Source organism: Trachypithecus francoisi, unplaced genomic scaffold (genome assembly GCF_009764315.1).
Source record: "Trachypithecus francoisi isolate TF-2019V2 unplaced genomic scaffold, Tfra_2.0 Lachesis_group10, whole genome shotgun sequence".
NCBI lineage: Eukaryota > Metazoa > Chordata > Mammalia > Primates > Cercopithecidae > Trachypithecus > Trachypithecus francoisi.
Window position 1 is genome coordinate 81,682,080 of NW_022681455.1, and position 22,674 is coordinate 81,704,753.

The following is a 22,674-nucleotide window of genomic DNA, read 5'->3' on the forward strand; positions in this document are numbered from 1 at the left end:
TTTTTGTATTATTAGTAGAGACAGGGTTTTGCCAACTTGGCCAGGCTGGTCTCAAACTCCTGACCTCAGGTGATCCATCTGCCTCCCAAAGTGCTGGGATCAGAGATGTGAGCCATTGCACCTGGCCTACAGTCTCCTCCCTAAAGCTTTAATGAAAGGGCAGATGTTAGGAGGCACACTCCATTTATGCATTCACTTAGTCATTTATTTATTACACAAAGGTTTGTTTTTTCTTTTTTTTTTTTTTTTTTGGCATCTTCCATGTGCCAAGAAACTATGCTAAAAGCCTAGGGTTCTGGAATAACTAGACACGACCCCTTCCCTTGAGCTCACGGCTGAATGGGGGCATGACATGGATGTGAAAAGAGATGATTGTGGGACTCCGAGGTAGGCAACAAGCTCGGGGACTGCAAGGAGCCAAGGGCACTTGGATTTGCTGAATTCCCCAGATTGAGAAGGTTAGGAAGAGAATTGCGAGAATTGCAAGCAAGCAGAGGCCCAGCCTATGCCAAGGCACCGGGTCGAGCCAGCGTGGACCGTTTGGGAGCAGCTGTGAGTTTTGTCCCAATGGAGAGTGAATAGGTGTTGCAGAAAGCCAAGGAAAGGCGGCTGGGGCTGAGAAAAGTCCCCCCGTTTGGCTTTTTCCATCTGCACCCAAAGCACTCATGACATGCAATTTTGTCGGTGCGAAGGAGCATGACAGCAAGGCGTCCCTGTTCACCTGCCCCTGGGGCCTCCATCAGGGGGAGTCTGCAAACTGAAGCCTCCAAGCTTGGAAAACCTGAAAGGAACAGAATAAATCCCAGGGCTCAGTGCCCTGGCCCTGGCCCAGCCAACGCCTGAGCCAGTGGCTTTCTTTCTTTTCTATTTTAAAATTTTAAAAATTCGGCAGGGTTTTACAAAAGAAAATCAAAGGCTCTGTTTGCCAGGTTAATCAAATAGCGTCCTGTCCTTCTCTCTAGCGTCTTTCCCCTCCCCCAGAGCTCTCCTCAAAGCCGATTAAGTTGATTAAAATAAAGCCCGCTGCATTTTAAATTCCGTCTGGTTGGCAGATCAGAGGGGTCCGTGTGGCAGCTTTGTGCAGGGGGTGGGACGGGGTCAGTAGCCTGCTGTGAAGTGCCGTCCAGACGGGGTGATCTGAGTCCCCAGTCTGGGTGATGGCAATGGGGTGGCCTGGCTGCCTGCCCTGAGCCCTCACCAGGCCTCTCCTGGTTTTCGTGAGCCAAAGAGCCACTGCCATTTTACTTTGGGGAGAGGCAGAAATGTGCCTAATGATTTCCCTCTCTTGCTGGCCTTCTAGGACAAGAAAGACTCCTCCCCGTGGACCTGCCCCTTCCGCCCGCCTCTCCAGCTGTTTTTTGTTGTTCGAAACACAAGACAGCTGGGAGACTTCAGTCTGGCCAAGATCAAGGTTCGGAATTACTGGACAGCTGATGGCGTAAGTAACAGGCGCTGGTTCCCCACTGGGCACTGGGTTGATGGAAACGCTTAGCAGTTTGCCAATAGCCTGATTCCTAAAGTTGCAAAATGGATACCTGGAGGCCCTGCTGGCCTTGTGTGTGCAGCAGGAGCCTGCTGGCTGGTTCACACTGCATTCTCATAGCCCCCAGGGACAGAGCTTCCGGCTGCTGGCGTTGGGAGGTGGTATCAAGCCACCCTTGGGGGAACTGGAAAAATACAAGCTGAGACTCAGTTTTACAGATAAGGAAACAGACACACAGAGAGATTATGTAACTTGCCCCAAGTCACATAGCCAGTCAGTGTCAGAGTGAGAATGTGAATGCCTGCATTCGGACTCCAGGCCCTTTCTCATAGCCTTCACTTCTCAAATGTTAACTTGCACTGACTCATCCGTGGGATCTGGGATCTTGCTAAAATGCAGGTTCTAATTCAGCAGGTCTGGGGCAGGGCCTGAGATTCTGCAGGTCTAGCCAGCTCCCAGGCATCCCAATCTTCCTGTTCTGTGGACCTCACTGTGACTAGCCAGGCTCTTAACCTCTGGCTGTTGTGCCCCTCTGGTTCTATTTTTTATTTTTTTAAAGACTAGTCAAGTACAGTAATGAAAAGGGGCGATAGAATGGAAAAAGGAGTTAGTTCTGTAACTGACTGTGATCAATTGAGATAACTTGCTACCTTTGGACCTACCACCTCGGGTTGCAGGATCCACACCCGCCTTTCTAACCTCACACTATCTACCCTCATGCTGCTGCCTGTGCCCACACCCTTTCCTTCCTTCTCCGGGCTGTTTTTCATGCACTCATAGTTCCATCAGGGAACTAAATAGTGAGGAAGGATGGGAATTCACTTGGCCTATCTGCCCTTCTTATGGTAGACATAGGGGCAAGAGTTGTACTTTCCTTTCAAATCTGTAAGGGAAGCAATCGTTCAATTGAGATTATAAATAGGAATGGAGCGTCACCTTCAGTCTTGCTAGAGACATTAGGGAGTGGTGAGGACTATGGCAGACTGGCAAGCCCATGCCCTAGGGAAAGGGAAGGGCACTTTTCAGCTTCAACTAAGGGTTGCTTTGTAGAATACCAGCCAGTTCTGCTAGATCTTCCCAACATGCCCAGAGAGCTGGATATCTGAGTTTTGACATGAGCCTTCCTTATTTGTAAATGTCAGTAGCTAATTTAAGTTCTTTTTAAACCACCATACAATTCAAACAAAACTCTTCTTTTTGAACTAGCCTACCGCCAACTGTGCATAGTGTGGAGAAAGGAGCCCGCCTCAGGCTGGGAGAGATCAGGGAAGGTTCTTGAAGGAACACACACCTGAGCTGTGATGGCAAAGGACAATGGCAGTCAGCTGAGGCAGGAAAGGAGAAAGTGTATCCTGGATGGAGGGCCCTGCATGTTCACAGGCATGGAGGTGTGAAAGAACATAGCCTCCTAATCGCTCTCATTGGCCCTAGGCCCAACCCAGTCTGTCTCCAGCAGCCTCCAGGGAGATCCAGTCACACATCATTGCTGCTTCAAACCCTCAGAGCCTCCCCTTGGCCCAGAGGATCAAGGTCAACCCCCTGAGTGTGACATCAGAGCCTCCTAATCCCCTCACGCTGGGCCCTGCCTCTCTCCTGTCAGAATGCAGGCTGCCCTGGCTTTCCACCCCCTGACCATGGTAGTGATACCTTTATCCCTGCCCCTCACACCCCCATCTCACTCAACTCAGAATGCCCGTCTCTGCCTCATATTCCTGGAAACCCAGACGTCACTTTCTCCAGGAAGCCGACCCTGCCCCCTGCCCCCTGCCTCTTACACTTCTCTGGGACCTCGTGAACATGTTCCACCATCTCCTGACCGGAATTTATGGCTACTTTCCCAGGCCACCATGGACCCCTTAAGAGACATCTCCACCCCGAGTCATCTCCACTCCCGCCCTAGTGAAAGGAGAAATACATGGTTGATGAATGGATGAATGAACGAATGAATGAATGAATGAATGAGTTCATGTTCCCAATAATACATAAGCAGCTGTGTTATCCTTACTGATATCCAGATGAGAGGATAGGAGAGGCTAGGTGGCTTGCACAAGACCACATGGCAGGTTGGAGGCAGAACTGGGAACCTAGTCCCAGAGAGGCAGTCCTCCCCTCTTCCCTCCCTCCTTCCCTCCTTCCGATCCTCCCTTCCTGAGCTGCTTCTTGCTAGTTCTGCCACCCACCAGCTGTCCATCCACCTAGTGCTCACGTCCCGAGCACCTGTCAGTTGTGAGGCACCGCGAGTCAGGAAACTAACAGGACAGGCAGCCCCAGCCAGCTGTGTGTACACACAGTGCTGCCCAGAGCTTTCTCTCATTTCTGATCTTTGAGGTTGTTTGTTTGCTTGTTTGTTTTTAAACAAACACCTGAAGTTTAAACTTGAAAAAAAGAAGGCCAAGCCACTGGGAACTTGTGGAAATTTCTCTGGGTGTGTCAGACCCGCCTTCTCCACTTGCCAGCCCTGGCCTCTTGTGTGCTCAGAGGCTGGCCCTCAGACCCCGGAATGCAGCCCCAGCCCACATAGTCACGGCACACTGTGAGCATCTGGGGCCAGGTCCTCTCATTCCAAGTCCCACTCAGTGCTTCCTGGCAGGTGGCCATCGGCACCCTCTTCTGGAATGGGCAATGGAACAATGCTAGCTGCCCGGGCCTGTGCCCTGCAGCTCAGCCCTGTCACTGAATATATATCTCAGGACAAGGAAAGCAGATTTTATGTGCAGGATTACAACAAAGATAAGCTTCATCCCTTTTGGCCAGGGCCTGCCTTTGTTCTTTAACCTATGCTCAGCCTTCCTTGTGCTTATAGAATTGTCTAAAAAGGCATAGGGTCTTAAGAGTCCCTCAGGAGCTTGGGGTGTCGTCACGGGTGCGTGGGGGAGCTGTTGGCTGCAGGGATTTGAGAGCCGAGGTCTTTCCGCACTCAGGGTGGAGTGTGGAGGACTGCGGTTCCTGCCGGGCACCGCTTATGTAACACACACCCATCTGTTGCCAGAATATACCAGGAGCAGAAAAGCGCAAACAAATGCAGCTGCAGGTTGGTTTGATTTAATATTCTCCAGAGGATGCTATTACTGTGTGTTTTAGAGGAGATAAAATGAGAGTTTATAGGAAATATAGCTTGGCCTGGTAGACATGGCTTGTTAATACAGTGTTTTGTGTATGGGAATCTGAAGAAGAAAAGTTAAATGTGGGCAGCTAATCCAACCAAGGCTTATTTAGAACAGAAGAAAGGAAGGGATTAGAAAAAGGGGAGTCTCTTTTATTGGGAAATGTGCTGCCTGTGAAATCCTCACGCTAGCATTTACGGACTCCTTCCCCCCTCACTCAGTGATGCTGTAAGTGTCAGCTGGGCCAGAGGAGAGGGATGGGAGAGGCGAAGTGAGGACGTGGAGGCTCCACTGCCACCACAGCCGCGCACAGAAGGCAGCAAACAGATGCCTCTACTTGTGACAGCTGCCACTTATTCAATGCCATAGGTATCAGGCACGTATAGGCACCCTGTGGGCACTCAGTAAATATTCAATGCATGAATGAATAGCTGAACAAATGAATCATCTCAGTTAACCCCCAGTGATCCTATGAGGCAGGTAGTGGTATTTCCCATCTTATAGACGAAGCAACGAGAACTTAGGACAGTGAGATCCCAGATGGCAAATAGGCTGTGTCTCTTTTGCCAATGCTGATGGGAAACAGCTTGCTGGAGTGCCATCCTGAGAAAGATCTGGAACCTTCTTTCTGGTTCATCGAGGAAAGGGCGCGAAGATTGATTAGCCATGTCTGCCGTGGGCTCAGGAGGATATGCTACTATGTGTGTCATATCTTTTGGTATTCCTCAGATTAAGTGACTTGCCCAGCTAGGAGGTGGTAAGAGACAAAGCTGGGGAGGGGAATTTGAGGTCCGCTTTGTCTTTCTCTGGTTTTTCACGGCACTGGTTCTCCTGCGGAGTGGCATCTGTTGGGAGGAAGAAACCGATAGTCTCCCTTCTATAGTAGGTAATAACTCATCCAAAAAGTGGGCTTCCAGCAGCTCTCCATGCTCCATCTGTTTGCCTTTATAATAGTCATATTAGCTATGTGTGACAGTACAGATAAGCACACCATCCCCACCATCACCCACAGCGTCACCACGCAAGTGCCGCCTCCAGCCTGGTCACACTAGGAAGTGGGACAGCAGTGAGCATCCAGGCAGGACGGGCACCCAGGGTATATTTCATATACAGAAAGGCACTCATTAAATTGTTTTTGATAAATAAATGCTACATTTCCCCAGGGGCATATTTCTGTGACATGTAATGTGGTCTAGGCCAGGGGTCCCCAGCTCCCGGGCCACAGACCAGTACCAGTCTGAGGCCTGTTAGGAACTAGGCCGCATAGCAGGAGGTGAGCCCCGGATGAGGCAGCATGACTGCCTGGGCTCTGCCTCCTGTCAGATCAGCAGTGGCAAGAGATTCTCACAGGCATGGGAACCCTATCGGGAACTGCACATGTGAAGGGTCTAGGCTGTACGCTCCTTATGAGAATCTAACGCCTGATGATCTGAAATGGAACAGTTTCATCCCAATACCATCCCCACCCCTGCCACCATCCATGACAATAACACGGGACAGTGAACGAGGGCCACAGGGAGGAGGAGGCCAGGCTGCTTGGAGCCAGGTGGCCAGAGTCCTTCCCCGAGCTCAGTGATGACCCGGAGCATCCATGGGGCATCTGTGGGAAGGGCATTCCCCACAGGGCACAGCAGGAGCAAAGGCCCTGCAGCAGGAGTTCAAGGACTGTGGTTTTGCCAAGTGGCTGGAGCATGGGGAACAAGGAGTGTCATGGGAGGTCCCAGAGGGAGGTGGGGACAAGATCCTGTGAGCCAGCAGGTTTGGATCTGATTTGGAGACAGGCAGAATATAGTATGGTCAGAGCCAGCCCATCTGAGACCATGTGGCCTGAGGCAGGTTACCTCACATCTCGATGCCTCAGCGTTATCTGGAAAATGGGATATTGTCCAGTGAATGCATGTAAAGTGCTCTGAGTTTTTCCTGGCCTCCTGCCCTCTGTACAAGGGTCAGTTATTAGTGTCATCGCTGGAGGCTTGTGAGCAGGGTGACATGATCTGATGGACGATGTTTGTTTGTTTGTTTGTTTGTTTTTCTAGATAGTCTCTCTCTGTTGCCCAGGCTGAAGTGCAGTGGCGTGATCATGGCTCACTGCAGCCTCAACCTCCTGGGTTCAAGTGTTCCTCCTACCTCAGCCTCCCAAGTAACTGGGACTCCAGGTGTGCACACCACCACAGCTAGTTTTTTTTTTATTTTTTGCAGAGATAGGCAGGTCTCAAACTCTTGGCCTCAAGTCATCCTCCCGCCTCAGCTGGGATTACAGGTGTGAGCCACCACGCCCGGTCCTGATTGAGGAATTTAAAAGACTACTCTGGTTGATTTGGAGAATGGATCAGGGAGCAGAGGGAGCCCAGAGAGAGGAAGCTCAAGACATAGTCTAGCTAAGAACAGCCTAGCTAAAGATGGTGGTGGCTTGGATGAGGGTGTCAGTGCTCTTGGGGTGCCCTTTGGGTGGACTCAACTCATCCTATGGCTATTTGCATTTTCAGCAATGCCTTTTTCTGGGAAGAAGTTTCAAATGAGTGCAAAAGTGAAGGGATTAGTTCAGTAATGAGGCGTGTGTCCATCACCTACTTCAATAATTATCAACATTCTGCTATTGTTGTTTCACGTATCCCCCTAACATTTGAAAGCAAATTGTAGTTATCACACTATTTCACTCATAAATCCTTCAGTATACATCTCTAACAAAAAAAGACATTTGTTTGTTTATTTTTCTGTAACCTTAATGACACTATCGTGTGTAGCCATAATTAATTATCATGCTCTGATACCCACTTCATATTTAAACATTCCTAATTCTCTCAAAATTATTTCTTTTACACTTGGTTTGTTTGGATCTGATACAAACCAAGACCAAACATTGCAATGACTCAGAAGTCAAAGATGTAACCTTCATTTGGTCACCCGAGTCAGTGTGGCCTGATGGCTCTGCCCCATGGCAGGGTTTGGGCACTGGGGGGCCCAGGAAGTATGATGGGCATCTTAGCAGGGCAACTGGTGAAAAGGGGACTGACCCCATTGCGTGGGAAGCTTCCTGAGCTGTGGACCTCAGGCTTGGTCTAGGCCACTGCCAATGGCCAGAGGGTGGGATGCAGTGAGTACAGTCTGTGGGCAGAGTCCTCACTCAGGTAGGTACAGACATGGTAGCCATGAGAGTTCCAAGAGGGTCAGCCTTAAAGTGGGTCCCCAGCCAGCAGGGGAAGGAGAGGTGAACAGAGAATTCTTTCACTTTATTTATTTATTTATTTATTTATTTAGAGACAGAGTCTCGCTTTGTCACCCAGGCTGGAGTGCAGTGGCCTGATCTCAGCTCACTGCAAACTCCACCTCCTGGGTTCAAGCAGTTCTCCTGCCTCAGCCTCCTGAGTAGCTGGGACTACAGGCACGCACCACCATGCCCAGCTAATTTTCATATTTTCAGTAGAGACAGGTTTTGCCATGTTGGCCAGGCTGGTCTCGAGCTCCTGACCTCAAGTGACCACTTGCCTCAGCCTCCCAAAATGCTGGGATTTACAGGCATGAACCACTGGGCCCAGCCACATTCAGCCTTTAAAGAGAGCAGCCCCACAAGAACATGAGGATTCAGAGCCAGGCTCTACTCCTAGAGAGAATGAAAGTGGACGCAGAGCCAGCATGGAAGCTGAGACCCATGTCCTGTGCTGTGCAGACCAGGTGGGCAGGCTGCAACTGGAAGTAGGCAGATGTCTGGGCAGGGGAGGGCTGCCCACCCAGGTGTAGGTGCTGACTGGCGCAGCAGGAGAAATCACAGATCGCCTGGAGGGTGGAGCTTCCCACCTGCCTCCTGCCAGCCTTGGCCAGGACTGACTCAGTAGCTGAGCCTGTTGATTGGAGTTCTCAGTAGCAGGGCTGTTTTATCAGCCAGGATTCTCTTGGTAGCAAAAGACAGAAAACCCAATTAAAACTGGGTTAAGCACAAAATAGAAGTCTTTGGCTCATGTAAGAGAAGACACTGGGTGGCTGACTTTAGGTATGGCGGCATCCAGGAGTTCACATGATGTCATCAGGAATCTGCCTCCCTCCATCACTTAGCTCTCTTCTCCTCTGTGCTGGCCTCATCCTCAGGTTCCACGTGGTAGCCCCCAGTGGCATCAGGTTCATGTTTATTTCAGCAGCCCCTGCAGAAAGAGACTGCCCTCATGAAAGCTGCCATCTAGCGCTTATTATTGGTCAGACCTGCATTGCTACCTGGGGTGGGCCCACATTATCCACATGAGGTGAAATGAAGAGAAGGCTGGATTTTCAATGGGAAATTGAAGTGCTGCCTCTGAAAGAGGGAAAAATCACCAGGGAAGATAGAAAATCATACCCGACCTAGGTCCTTTTTCTTTTTCTCCAAGAACATAGGAGTCACATGCTGTTGAATTTATTCATCAGCTCCCAAACTTAAACCTTCCTTGACACTTAACCACATATCAAAGCTGCAGGCCTGACCACTGGATCGCTATTTCTGGCCTTTCTTACTGTGAATGCACACTACTCCCACTTGGCACACCCAAACCCTGCCCATCTGTCCACCCACGCCAGGCTTCCTTCTCCACTTCCTTTTTCTGTCTGCGCCAGCTCCTGGCTCACAACTTTGATCCTCTGACTTCCCTTTGCCCCTCACTGTCAGGCATCTCTAAGTCCTACCAGTTCGATTTCCAAAACCAGTCTCCTTCCCAATCCAGCTCATCCCTCCCCTTCTGCCTGTTGCTGTGTGAAGCCTTATTCCCGTGTATCCCCATCTTCCCCTCCACTGCTCATGGGCTCAGCCCCTCCTCTCATCAGCAGAGGTTTGTCAATTGCCCCAAGCCCAGGCATTGTGCTGGGAATCAGCACTGATACGCTGCCTGCCCCTGCAAGCTCGTGCCCAGGCAGGGGAGGTCCAGGGCCCTGCAGTGAAGGGGATGAGCCCAGGGCCTCCCAGCTGCAGAATGCCTCAGGGGAGCAACCATGACCCACTGCTGTCACATGCCTCCCAGAGCATCCTGGGAAGAAGGCTGGACACAGAGGCTGTGCACCGGTCACCAGATGCAGCTTACAGGTAGACTTCCGCTGAATCACATGTTTTCAAAATTATTTGAATTAATAGCCAACATTTTTAAATTGGGAGGTTTTGCATGAAAATATGAAGTTTTTTGCATTTTTTGAGAAACTAGAAGATCCCACATTTATACCTGGAAACTTAAGTGGAGCTGAGTCACAGCGACATCGTTGTCCTTGTACCCCATTGCCTGTCTCATTTGCGGTACTTGCCTGGACCCTGAATGCGTTTGCGTTGGTGACTTCCACCACTCCCTGACCCCAAAATCTGACTCTCTGGCTCCTTCATGCTTAGATAGCTTTGACCTCCCACTGGCCCCCATAAAACTCTTCTGTCCCCTCTGCCTTAGCTCCTGCCATCCCCAGAGCCTGGAATACCTGACCCCTCTTGTTACAAACCTGCCTTTCAAAACACTGAGGTTCAGCTTGAGCCTGACTTCACAGACAAGCCTCCCCGTACCCCTAGCCTGCCTTAGGCCCCTTCCAGGGGTCTCCAGCCACACCCTTCCTGGCACCAAGTCTCTGCTTCCTGAGGGTGTTCCTTAGCGTCCTGAGTTTCTGACATACAAACGCACCCCCGGCCAAATCTGCCCTGTGATGCATTCGGTTTGGTCTTCACAGTGTTTACAGCTTATGAATTGTTTAATGACAACATTTGGAAATTGGCTTTTGATGACCTGGCAATATTCCCTCTCTTTCATCCACTGGCTGGAGTGGAATGCTCCCTGCTTCCTCTGGACTTGAGGGTATGCGTCGTTCAGCTCACAGACACCCATGGCTGTGGTGCCACTAGCATTTGAGCATGCGACCCCTTCACCTGCAGCTGGTTGTGAGCTCTTCAAGGCGAGGACCCTGGCTTGCTTCCTTTGCATCCCACGCAGGCCAGGACCCTCCCCTACCGCCCCCGCCCCCCAACACCAAAAGACCCCCATACAGTATGGGCTGCATTGAATAAAATTGCAAGATTTGCATGCCAGGGCCTCAACCCAAACTTAGTTGAGTTTTGACCTCAGAGTGCATAGGGCTCCTCCTATGGCTGCTGCCAACCTCTGCCAGAAACTGGGGGATTGCTGCACTGGGCCCTGCAGAGCATTGTCTCTGAGCCATGCCAACCCGAGCAGCCAGCCTCGATGGGTCTATACATTTAGGTGCAGTACATTAGGTACAAGACATGAGGGTAACTCCTGTTTCTTGCATATGTGGCAAGCAGCATTTTATATAGCACTTTATATAAATCAGCTCATTTATTCTGCACAACAGTCCTATGAGACAGATACTGCAGTTACCAGCTCCATTTTACAGATGGGGAAACTGAGGTACAGAAAGGCAGAGCAACTTGCTGACGATCACATGACTACCGGTGCCCACTTCACAGCCCTGCTTTTCTTTTTCTTTCCTTTTCTTTTCTTTTTTTTTTTTGAGATGGAGTCTCACTCTGTTCCCCAGCTAGAGTACAGTGGCATGATCTCGGCTCGCTGCAACCTCTGCCTCCTGGGTTCAAGCGATTCTCCTGCTGCAGCGTCCTGAGTAGCTGGGATTACACATGTGTGGCCCCATACCTGGCTAATTTTTTTGTATTTTTAGTAGAGATGGAGTTTCACCATGTTGGCCAGGCTGGTCTTGAACTCCTGACCTCAGATTATCCACCCACCTCGGCCTCCCAAAGTGCTGGGATTACAGGCATGAGTTACTGCACACGGCACAGCCCTGTCTTTCTATAGAGCGACCATTGTCACTGGAGAGCCAGGCCCTGCAGGAGGGCAGCCATTACTCCTCATGTTAGTGCTAACACAGCCTAAGTTTTTCAACAGAGGCCAGAAATGCACCTTGTTATGTGAAAGCTCGCAATTTGTAAATATTACTAATAATTCTAAAATTCTTAAATGCTTGGTGAGCTAAACGAGCATGGTTTCAGCCAGAGGACCACCAGTGTGTGAACTAATCAGATCCCATCCACGTTCGTTATCCTGAGTCTGTGATGCCAGGTGGGGCATGGCATGGTCTTCCCAGAGTGTGGCATATAGTAGGTGTTTGTTAAATGTCTCAGTGTCTTACCATCTTCTTCTGTCCCTTCTAGGAAATCAAATTTCACATTACAAAGAATGGTTTTCACCGGCCTTCCTCCCAAGGGACATGTAAAAGACCATGAAGGTCACTCCCCAATGAAACCAGAACTCCCTGAAAGTTTATTCCCCAAAGCAAGACCTCAGGACAGATAGGAATAGCCCTTTCCCCTGTCCTTGAAGGTCTTGCCTCCTGGGGAGGACAAGCATGTGTCTGTGGACACTTGGCTAAGCAGTAGGTGCAGAGAACCAGGTTGCAAGCCCAACACGGAAACCTCAGAGGAAGACTCAAGTCAACCAGAGTTGGGGAGGAGGGGAAGACAGGGAGGGCCAGGGGCTCCCTGGAGGAGTCAGCCCTTGAGCCAGGTGCTGAAGTGTGCGTGGCAGCGCTCTGGGAGACAGCACCTCACCCCCCCATAGCCTTCCATACCTCGATAGACCTACAGTTGGGATAAAAGCAGTGAGTCCAGGAGACAAACCCTAAATCCCTGGCCCAGAACCCCTGACTCCTTCCTGTTCTGGAGCTAGCACTTCCGGGCAAAGAGCTAGGAAGGACAGCAGCCCATGCTTTTGCTCTGCAGAGGTGCCAGTGAATGTTCCCAGCCAATGACGCAACTCCCAGAGTGTGGGACTCCTGCAGTGTGGGCTCCCTGGGCTGTACCTGAAGTCCAGCCAGTGCACATCTGGACCAAAGTCAGTTGTGTCACCATGCCAAGGCGCCATTTGCCTTAACAGACCCATCTTGGCATGTAGTATTTGGGCCTAGCCAATGTTTCGTTCCAGAGGTTTGTTCTCAGGTTGTATTGGCTGCGCCAAAGGCAGGTGCTCCTCTCCAGGGAAAGTGACTTAAGATGCTAAAGCCCACAGCTGTGCTTCACTGTTGTCACAGTGGAACCGTGCCACCATGAATCTTTGTTGGGCAGTTGTGTGTTCATTGCAAAAGACATACCATTCTACCCTGGGGCCAGGGAGGAAAGTGGCCTTGCTGAGTTAATTACTTAGATTGAAATAATATTAATATTTATTAAAAATGCTTTACAGTTTCAGCACAGTTGATTCTTGCCAACTGTAAAGAAGGAAGAGAAGGACAAAATGTGGGCCAGGAAAGGTGTTCCCATTAACTACACACCAGCCACAGAGTTTCAAAGTGTCCTTTTCAAAATCCATTGCAAAGGGGGTTTGAGGCAGCATGAACAAAAGTCATAAAAATAACTCTAGTTAAGGAAGGAAAAAAAATATTCACACCAAAGAAACAAGACACACACACACACACACACACACACACACACACATGCAGAGAGAGAGAGACACAAGGTTCTAAAGGTTAAGACATTCTGGCAGGAAGGAATTTCATCGTGCACTTCCTGGAAGAAGATAGAACAAGGGAGAAAGAGCTGGGGTTAAAGCTCCGACGACTGGAGGGGGAGGAAGCAGGCTGGTTCATGAGGAGAGGATTTTCCCCCTGGATCCTTTCCTAAAGATGTCCTTTATACAGAACTGCACTGAGGGGGTGTGGAGGAATCCAGACTCACAGAATCTTCCATCCTGCGTTCTTCCTGGGGCAGATGTGGCTCTCATACAGCCTCTAAGCACACCCTTGTGGTATAATGACACGTATGCGGTATATACGTAAATATGTAGAAAAATGTCTCGAAGGACTGGAACCCACGCACATACATAAGCCCACCACCCAGTGGAGGTGGAGGTGGGGGCTGGGGTGGGATAGGAGACAGTTTGTCCATAGGGACTTATTTATTTTATTTTATTTTATTTTATTTTATTTTATTTTTGAGACCGAGTTTCCCTCTTTTGCCCAGGCTGGAGTGCAGTGGCACAGTCTCAGCTCACTGCAACCTCCACCTTCTGGTTTCAAGTAATTCTCCTGCCTCAGCCTCTCGAGTAGCTGAGATTACAGGCGCCTGCCACCACGCCTGGCTAATTTTTGTATTTTTAGTACAGACAGGGTTTCACCATGTTGGCCAGGCTGGTCTCAAACTCCGGACCTCATGATCTGCCCGCCTCAGCCTCCGAAAGTGTTGGGATTACAGGTGTGAGCCACTGCACCTGGCCCATAGGGACTTATTTAAAAAAAAAAAAAAAAAAAAAAAAGGCCAGGCGCTGTAGTTCACGCCTGTAATCCCAGCACTTTGGGAGGCCTAGGCAGATGGATCATCTGAGGTCAGGAGTTCGAGACCAGTCTGGCCAACATGGTGAAACCCCATGTCTACTAAAAATACAAAAAATAGCCGCACATAGTGGCGTACCTGTAATACCAGCTACTTGGGAGACTGAGGCATGAGAATCGCTTGAACCTGGGAGGCAAAGATTGCAGTAAGCTGAGATCACACCACTGCACTCCAGCCTGGGTGACAGAGAGAGATGCCATCTCAAAAAATAAAAATAAAATTTTTAAAAAGGGTGGAGGCTCAGAGCTCCACTGGTATAGGTGCTCCTAACAGTGGCTAGGCTAGCATGGGCCAGGACTGTGGCTTTCTTGGAATCTAGCTTGACCCACAGAAAGATGGTGGTTAAGACTTTAGCATACCAGCCATAGTGGCTTACCACACACCAGCCATGTGACCTTGGGGAAGGCATGTGCCTCAGTTTCTCCATCCATAAGATGGGGCCCTAATGCTTCCCTTGCAGGATTGTTCTGAGGATGGTGTAGGACAAGGCAGTCTGTTATCCTTTAAACGGAATATCCAGAGAAGTGACTAATATTCATTCCCTACAGGGACCCTACTCTGGTGATCCTTGGGCCACATCTGCCCATGAATGTGGCTTGTTTGGCCTGCAGACTGCTGGAAACATTTCAAAGCTCAGAGCTGCCAGGCAGGGCATGACCCTCCCACCTCCCCCATGACCCCTGCATACCACTGGTTTCCACCTAAGCCCACTCCTCTCTCTTACCTGCCTGACCCCTGCCTGCGCCTGCTTCCCTCTCTCAGTTCCCTCTCCACCAGACATCTTGGTGGGGACAGGGCAGCTGATGGCTGGGGGTCAGATGGGCTCTGGACTAGGGAAGGAAGATGGGTGGCCATGTCATAGAAGTCGGGCACCCTATTAGGAAAGCTAGGATGCCCACCTTGTGACTGTGCTGGACTAGATGGTTTCCCCATCACCCACCACCTCTTTAAAGGAAGGCGTTTCTGTCTCACCAGATGTCCCTATGGCAGTAATTTTGCACAGCCAGTCATTGAAAACTGCCCATGCTGTCTGTCCCAAATAGCTGTTTCCCAATGAATTCACAGCATGCACTTGCTCTGTGCCTCTGCTAAACAGAGAATCCATCCATATAAACATGTAAAAGAGTGCTTTGAGAATCGACTTTTCTGACAGTCGGCAAAGAGTAGCCTGTCATCCGCAATTGGATGATTGAAGCCGAGTTCCTGTGGCGTAACACAGGCTGGACGGTTCTCCTTCTAAATTGCTGCAGAAACCTCTGTAACTTAGTGATCCTGAAATTTGTTAGCTCCTACTCACCTAGCATTCGGGAAGGCTAAGCAGGAGGTTAGTATAGGTGAACATCTCCGGGGTTTCGGATGCCATCTCCCAAGAGCAGATCAGAAGCCAAGGCAACGTGGGAAATAAATGATCTGGAGGTGAAACCCACAGACCGCTGCTTTTCTGATCAGGTTGGTTCTTAGAGCACTATTTCGAGAGCAGTGCTGTCCAGGAGAGAATGCTGTGTTTATTCATTTGCTATTCCAAAGTAAATTATTTATTTATTTTTATTTATTTAGAGACGGACCTTCACTGTCGTCACCCAGGCTGGAGTGCAATGGCACGATCTCAGCTCACTGCAACTTCCGCCTCCCAGGTTCAAGCGATTCTCCTGCCTCAGCCTCCCAAGTAGCTGGGATTACAGGTTCACACCATCACGCCAGGCTAATTTTTGTATTTTTAGTAGAGATGGGGTTTCACCATGTTGGCCAGACCGGTCTTGAACTCCTGACCTCAGGTGATCCATCCACCTTGGCCTCCCAAAGTATTGAGATTACAGACGTGAGCTACCACACCCGGCCCAAAAATAATTGTTGGGTGGCTACAATGTGCCCTTGGACAAGACGGGCAGGGCCTCGGCTGTCTTGGAGCCTAACTTTGAGTGGGAAAAACAATAACTAAGTTAAAAGCTGATAAGCAAGACCATCAGAGACTAAAAGGAAATCAAACAGGGCAATAAGATAGAGAGGGGACTGATGAGGTGGGGCTGCTCTAGAGGGATAGTCACAGAAGGCCCTGAACAGAAGAAGGAGCAAGGCTGTGGGCGTCTGGGGCAGAGCATGCGAGGCAAGTGCGCAGGCTCTAAGGCAGGAACAGGCTGAGCCACGTCAAGGAACCGAGGCAGGTGCCAGGAGCCGGAGTCAGAGAGGTCAGTGGGTACCCCTGAAGGGGGATAGGATTTATTGTCAGTGCCATAGGAAGTCACTGGGCAGCTTTAAGCAGGAGGCTCCCAGGATCTGATTTCAGTTGTTAAAAAAAGACTCACTGCTGTGTGGAAAATGAAGTGAGCGCAGCGTTTGCGGGAGACAGCCCCGAGTGGAGGCAGAGAGACCAATTGGAGGCGACGGTGGTGTCTCTCGGGGAGACCCTGGTGGCCCAGGCAGCAGCACACTCGGGTGAGGGGGGCAGCTCCAGGGTGTGTTCTGGAGAAAGAGCCGAGGGACGTGCCCACACACTGGATGTGAGTGAGAAAGTAAGAGGGGACGAGGGGATGAGGGGACGGTGAGCTTTTTAGCAACTGCTCGAATGATGGACTCGTTTTTAAGATAGTTGAAGACTAGGTTTGGAGAAGGTGATTTCAGAATTCTGTTTCAGGCACACCAGGCACAGTGATTCACACCTGTAATCCCAGCGCTTTGGGAGGCCAAGGCAGGAGGATCCCTCGAGCCCAGGAGCTCAAGACCAGCCTGGGCAACAAAGTGAGACCCTGTCTCTACAAAAAAATAATTTCTTTTAATTAGCTGGCCATAGTGACGTGCACCTGTAGTCCCAGCTATCCAGGAGGCTGACACGGGAGGGTCACTTGAGCCCAGAAATTCAGGTTGCAGTGAACCCTGATCAAGCCACTGAACACCAGCCTGGGCAACAGAACAAGACCCTGTCTCTTAAAAAAAAAAGAGACCATTCTGTTTGGGCATTTTAATACTGGAATACCTGTTAGATATCCAGGAAGAGAGGCCAAGCAGTCACTTGGGTCTTGGTGGAAAGGTCAGGGTTGGAGATGAAAATAACTGGGAGCCTGGGACCTGAATGAGACCACCTGGAGAGCGAAGGAAGAACACTCAGGAGGCCTTGGACTGAGCCCTGGGCAGCCCAGTCCTTCAAGGTGCAGCCGAAGAAGAGGAAGTAGCCCAGGAGTCGGGCAGACTCAGCCAGCGAGGCAGGAAGAAAGCCGGGTGGGTGCAGAGCCACACAAGCCCCAGGGAGGAAAGTCATCGCAAAGGAGAGAAGCTGCTGAGTACTGCCGAGCCGCCACACCCACCCACTCCCCACCCCCTAGAACTGAGAAATTCCCATTGCCTATGGCAGTTGGCTGGACCCTGTAATTTAGGAACCAGACACTTCTGAGAGTCATTAGTAATGGCACCAGGACAACAGGTATAAATCAGAATTGTCCCGGACAGACAAGGATGGACCGTCACCCTAGTTATTGGTGCCCGGGTCAGGTAGGTTCCACGTGCAGGTGGAGGTAGAAGCCCAACGGGAGGAGGAACAAGGGGTAGTGGGAGGAGGAGCCACAGGGACAGTGACACTCAGAGATTCACTTATAGGGTGACGGACAGATCATGGGGGACCCCTGCAATGGAATATTCCTTAGCAGTAGAAAGGAAATAAACTATCAGTTGCCATAACACAGGCGAATCTCAGAGCAGTTACGATGACTGAAAGAGCTGGGCAAAAAAGACTACATGCAACATGATTCCTTTCTGTAAACATTCCAGAAAGGACGGTCAGTGTATAGGGAGAGACCACAGCTGGGTGGTTGCCTGGGGCTGGGGAAGGAGGAAGGGGAGACAGGGTTTACCAAGGGGCACGAGGAAACCTTAGGGGTGATAGGTACGTTTGTTCTTTTGAGTGTGATGGTTTCATTGGCGTAGACACATGTTAAAACTTATCAAGCTGTATCCGTTAAATATGCATAATTTATTGTATGGGATGTGTATTCTATTCCTTGATAAAGCTGGGAAAAGAGTTTTGCTGTAAAGAGGATGAGACAAGTGGAACAGTAGCAGGAGGTGTGATTTTATCTTAAGCATAGAATGAATAGAGCTGAACCTGTGTGACATGGGGGCATTTAGGCTGGCAGAGAGAGAGGAGAGCGAGGTGGGGACCCTTTGTGAAGGTTACTGCATGTTACGTGGAGGGCTTTGGAATTTATCCCATCATCGGCATGGTTCTGCACCCCGTCATGTGAAGAAATCACCTGGAGAACTTGTTTTGAATCCAGAAGTTACCTACGGGCTGCCCTTGAGGCAGTGGTCATCACACGGCATCCTCCTGGCTCCCTTCCGACTGCAGCTGCTGTGGACATGGGACAGTCCCCGCATGCGGACAGCGCCCTGCCTCAGGTGCTCGTGCGGTGCTCTGCCGTGGGAGCACACTCAGCTCGTGCATGTGTGGGTGCATCAGTGCCCCGAGGGCAGCCTTGAACTAGCAGTGGATAAATGTCCCAGTCTTGGAGAGACATTTGCAACATGCATTTAAGCAGAAGACTCCCATGATCTGATTTCAGTTAAAAAAAAAAAGACTCACTGCCGCATAGAAAATAAAGTGAAAATGAAGTGTGAGTGCAGGATTTGGAGGAGACACCGCAGAGTGGAAGCGGAGAGACCAATTAGGAGGTGGCAGTGGTGTCTCTGTCAGAGACCCTGGTGGCCTGGGCAAGGAAGGCAGCAGCACATTCCGGGCAGAGAGGTCAGACCCAGGAAGTGTTCTGGAGGGAGAGGCGAGGGACAGCTGGCAGATCGGATGGGCAAGTGAGAAAGAGAGGGATCAAGGCGGCCACGAGGTTTTTGGCAACTGCTTCAAGGATGGAGCCATTTTTAAGATAGGTGGGCCGGGCGCAGTGGCTCAAGCCTGTAATCCCAGCACTTTGGGAGGCCGAGACGGGCGGATCACGAGGTCAGGAGATCGAGACCATCCTGGCGAACACTGTGAAACCCCGTCTCTACTAAAAAATACAAAAAACTAGCCGGGCGAGGTGGCGGGCGTCTGTAGTCCCAGCTACTCGGGAGGCTGAGGCAGGAGAATGGCGTGAACCCGGGAGTCGGAGCTTGCAGTGAGCTGAGATCCGGCCACTGCACTCCAGCCCCGGCGACAGAGGCGACAGAGCAAGACTCCGTCTCCAAAAAAAAAAAAAAAAAAAAAAAAAAAAAAAAAAGATAGGTGAAGACTAGGGTTGGGGAAAGTGAGTTCTTGGAGTTCCACAGAGGGCCCCCATGGGAAGGAGCACCAGTTGGCCACAGCAGTGACCAGCTCAAAAAAAATTGGGTATTTCCTTTTTCCTACCCTATCTTACTTTCCCCATTTCCTCTTGGACTCACCTGCCAAATACTCGACTTGCACCCAAGTCCTTGTCTCAGCCTCTGCTTTTACGGTCTCCCAATTATGATGCCTGCCGAGGCCAGGAAGGCTGTGTTTTATAAGCACTTCAGGCTTTTTGACGCAGATGGTCTCAGGAACTGGACTTTAAAGAACACTGCTATAGGCTGCGAAAAAAACATGAAGGATTTCACACAGGGGAATGACTGGACAGATTTGCTCTGGTAGAAAATTAACTCGGTGGCAATGTGAAGTCCAAGTTAAAGTAGCAAGAGACGGGAAGCAGGGGGACCAATTAGTAGGCTATTACAAATGTCCCAACAGGAGGTAATGATGACGAAGGCAGCGATTGAGGCCGTCTCTGTGAAAGTCCTTTGATTTATAGAGTATGTAACGGTTCACACGGAAATGAGACCAAGCCTAGTTTCACACCCCCAGCACTGTCGTTTTCAAAAGCTCGCATTTCTAGCATTTCACATTTTCTTTTCTTTTTTTGGTATCTTAGACTTCCAAAATTTCATACATCAGTCTGATGCTATGCATCTTCACTTTGTTAAATCTTGTGGTTCCAGGATCTTGACATTGGTGCCAAGAACGTGAAGCTTTACGTCAACAGAAACCTCATCTTCAATGGCAAGTTAGACAAAGGAGACAGGGAGGCCCCGGCTGACCACAGCATCCTGGTTGACCAGAAGAACGAGAAGAGTGAGCGACTGGAGAACACCGTGAACATTCACTCGGAAGAAAGCAGAGGCGCCCACGAGATGGCTGGCGCCAGCGGGGACAAGGAGCTTGGTCTCGGTTGTCCACAGCCAGCTGAAACATTAGTGGATGCAAAGCTATCTTCACAAGGAGATGTGTCTGGCGAAAGGAAGAATTCAACTAATTGCGGGAAAGACAGTTTGTCCCAGGTAGAGGAATATTTGAGACTGTCGGCAGCCCCCGCTTTGATAGGTGACATGCCCAGTGCTCCTGCCACCTCCCCACCTGTCAGGTGCCCTCCTGTCCACGAGGAACCCTCTCTCATCCAACAACTGGAAAACCTCATGGGCAGAAAAATCTGTGAGCCACCTGGGAAAACCCCGTCCTGGTTACAACCTTCTCCCACCGGGAAGGACAGGAAGCAGGAAGGCAGGAAGTCAAAACCCCTCTGGCTTAGTCCCGAGAAGCCATTGGCCTGGAAGGGCAGGCTCCCATCAGACGATGTCATCGGTGAGGGTCCCAGAGAGACTGAAGCTGGGGATAAAGGCCCCCGACGTGAGCCAGGACGGGGGACCAGCCAGAGTGTCAACACCAAGGAGAGAACCCAGAGGGCAACCCCCAAAGTCCACAGTGATGACTCAGACATCTTTGACCAGCCCCCCAACAGAGAGCGCCCTGCTAGTGGGAGGAGGGGCTCAAGGAAGGATGCTGGCAGCAGTAGTCATGGGGACGACCAGTCAGCCAGCAGAGGTAAGTTCCAAAAAGCAGCCTAACTTGGGCACCATCATCCCAGCGCCTCTAACTGGCATGAAGCCAGTTACTCCCTGGACCTCAGTTTCCTTATCCGCAAAACAAGGTGGTTGTTCTCAACTAAGGGTCACAAAATCACTGTCTCAGGGGCCAAAGAGGTACATAAATGAGTGAAATGGGCAAGACACATTTTGCATGGTAAATTCATAGATGTGTTTGTCATTGCCACCAAAGTATGTCCCTTTGCCCGTTTTTCTTGCAACACATGACTTTTCCAAGCCATTTTCCAAAAGACTTTGTTCTCCTACCTTTCATAGAGACATTGGTCTCTAATCACTTCACTTTCTCCAACTGTTAGAAAAATAGGTGGCTACAGTGGCCAGGCCTGAAATACCAGCACTTTAGGAGGCTGAGGCGGGAAGAGCGCTTTGGCCCAGGAGGTCAAGGTTAGAGTGAGCCATGATTGTGCCACTGCACTCCAGCCTAGGTGACACAGCGAGACTCTGTCTCAAGAAAAAAAAGAAAAAATAGTAACACAAGTGTCATGATGCATAGCAATTGACACTTGCCTGGGTATTGGAAGTGGCACAGGGAATAGTGAGGACTTCAGCAATTTGGAGACCATAAGCCCACCCACAGGGCGGCTGCCGCTCCACTCAGGTTTCTAGTCAGCCTTTAGGAATGCAAGGCCAGGCCGGGCGCAATGGCTCACACCTGTAATCCCAGCACTTTGGGAGGCCGAGACGGGCAGATAACTTGAGGCCAGGAGTTCGAGACCAGCCTAGCCAACATGATAAAACCCTGACTCTACTAAAAATACAAAAATTAGCCAGGTATGGTGATATGTGCCTGTAATCCCAGCTACTTGGGAGGCTGAGGCAAGAGGATCACTTGAACCCAGGAGGTGGAGGCTACAGTGAGCTGAGACTGTGCTACTGCACTCCAGCCTGGGCAACAGAGCAAAACTCCATCCACCCCCAAAAAATAATGAATGCAAGGCCACTGTACCAGACCTCCCTTTTACCTTTTTCAAGAGAAACCAGAAATGTTTCTTATTTTTTAACTTTGGCAACTGATTGAGATTATTTTTAAACCACTGTATGTGTCAAAAAACAAAAAACAAACAAACAAACAAAAACATCTGTTGGCAGGACTCGCCCTGAGAGCTTTGTGAACTTTGCAGTAGATGATTAGATGATCTTCAAGGGCATTCCTGATTATGAAAGGAGAGCCTACCAAGGCAGGGAGTCTCAATATTTGCACTCAGATTTGGCTCCTGGGAAGGAGTACGGATAGCAGCTAGGAGTCAAACCTTTGAATCCAAACTTAGCCGCTTACAGGCCTGAGACCTCTAGCCTGGGCCTCAGTGTTTTCATCTGTAAAATGGTAATGACTTCCCCACCCAGTGTGGCAAGGAAGGAATGAGATGATGGCTTCCAAATAGCAACACCGAACCTGTCACATGATGAGTGCTCAGCGAGTAGTAGCCATTATTTCAACACTAGCTTGGATGAGGTCCTTTTCCATCCACAGAGCACTCAGGCCTGCCATGCCAGGGCTCACCCCTAGAGCCTCTGAATTTAACCCCACCCCATACCACGTGGAAGCAAAACCCTGGGGCCAGGCTGCCTGAGCATGTATGCTGGCTCCATCACCTCCAACCCACACCTCGGGCAGGTTCTGAACCCTGCTGAGTCTCAGTTTCCTCATCTGTAAAATGACACTAATAATACATGGGGTGCTGGGAGGATCAAATGAGATCATACTTGTGGAGCATTTAACACGGTGCCTGGCACACAGGAGCTCCCAAGGGAGATTAGCTGTTCTGTAGTCATCATCACTCTCTCTGTGATGCTGCCTCTGGGTGAAATATCTACGCAACGCCAAGGCATACATTTTGTTTTCCAGTTTTATTTTCTTATTTTCTTTTTTAAAATTTTTATTTTAAGTTCTGGGGTACATGTGCAGGATGTGCAGGTTTGTT

General features: G+C 50.1%; 1 protein-coding gene across 7 annotated transcripts in view; it reads left to right on the top strand.

Moving 5' to 3' along the window:
• The window catches only part of KIAA0556 (KIAA0556 ortholog), a 233,770-nt gene that overhangs the window by 172,437 nt on the left and 38,659 nt on the right, over positions 1–22,674 (top strand). For all 7 annotated transcript variants that reach the window (XR_004438849.1, XM_033217910.1, XM_033217909.1 and 4 more), the window contains 2 exons: positions 1,301–1,438; positions 19,811–20,690. Coding sequence is in view for 6 of the 7 variants with exons in the window: in XM_033217910.1 (XP_033073801.1) it covers positions 1,301–1,438; positions 19,811–20,690 (1,018 nt within the window). In the remaining variant the exon portion in view is untranslated. The remainder of the gene's footprint in view (positions 1–1,300; positions 1,439–19,810; positions 20,691–22,674) is intronic.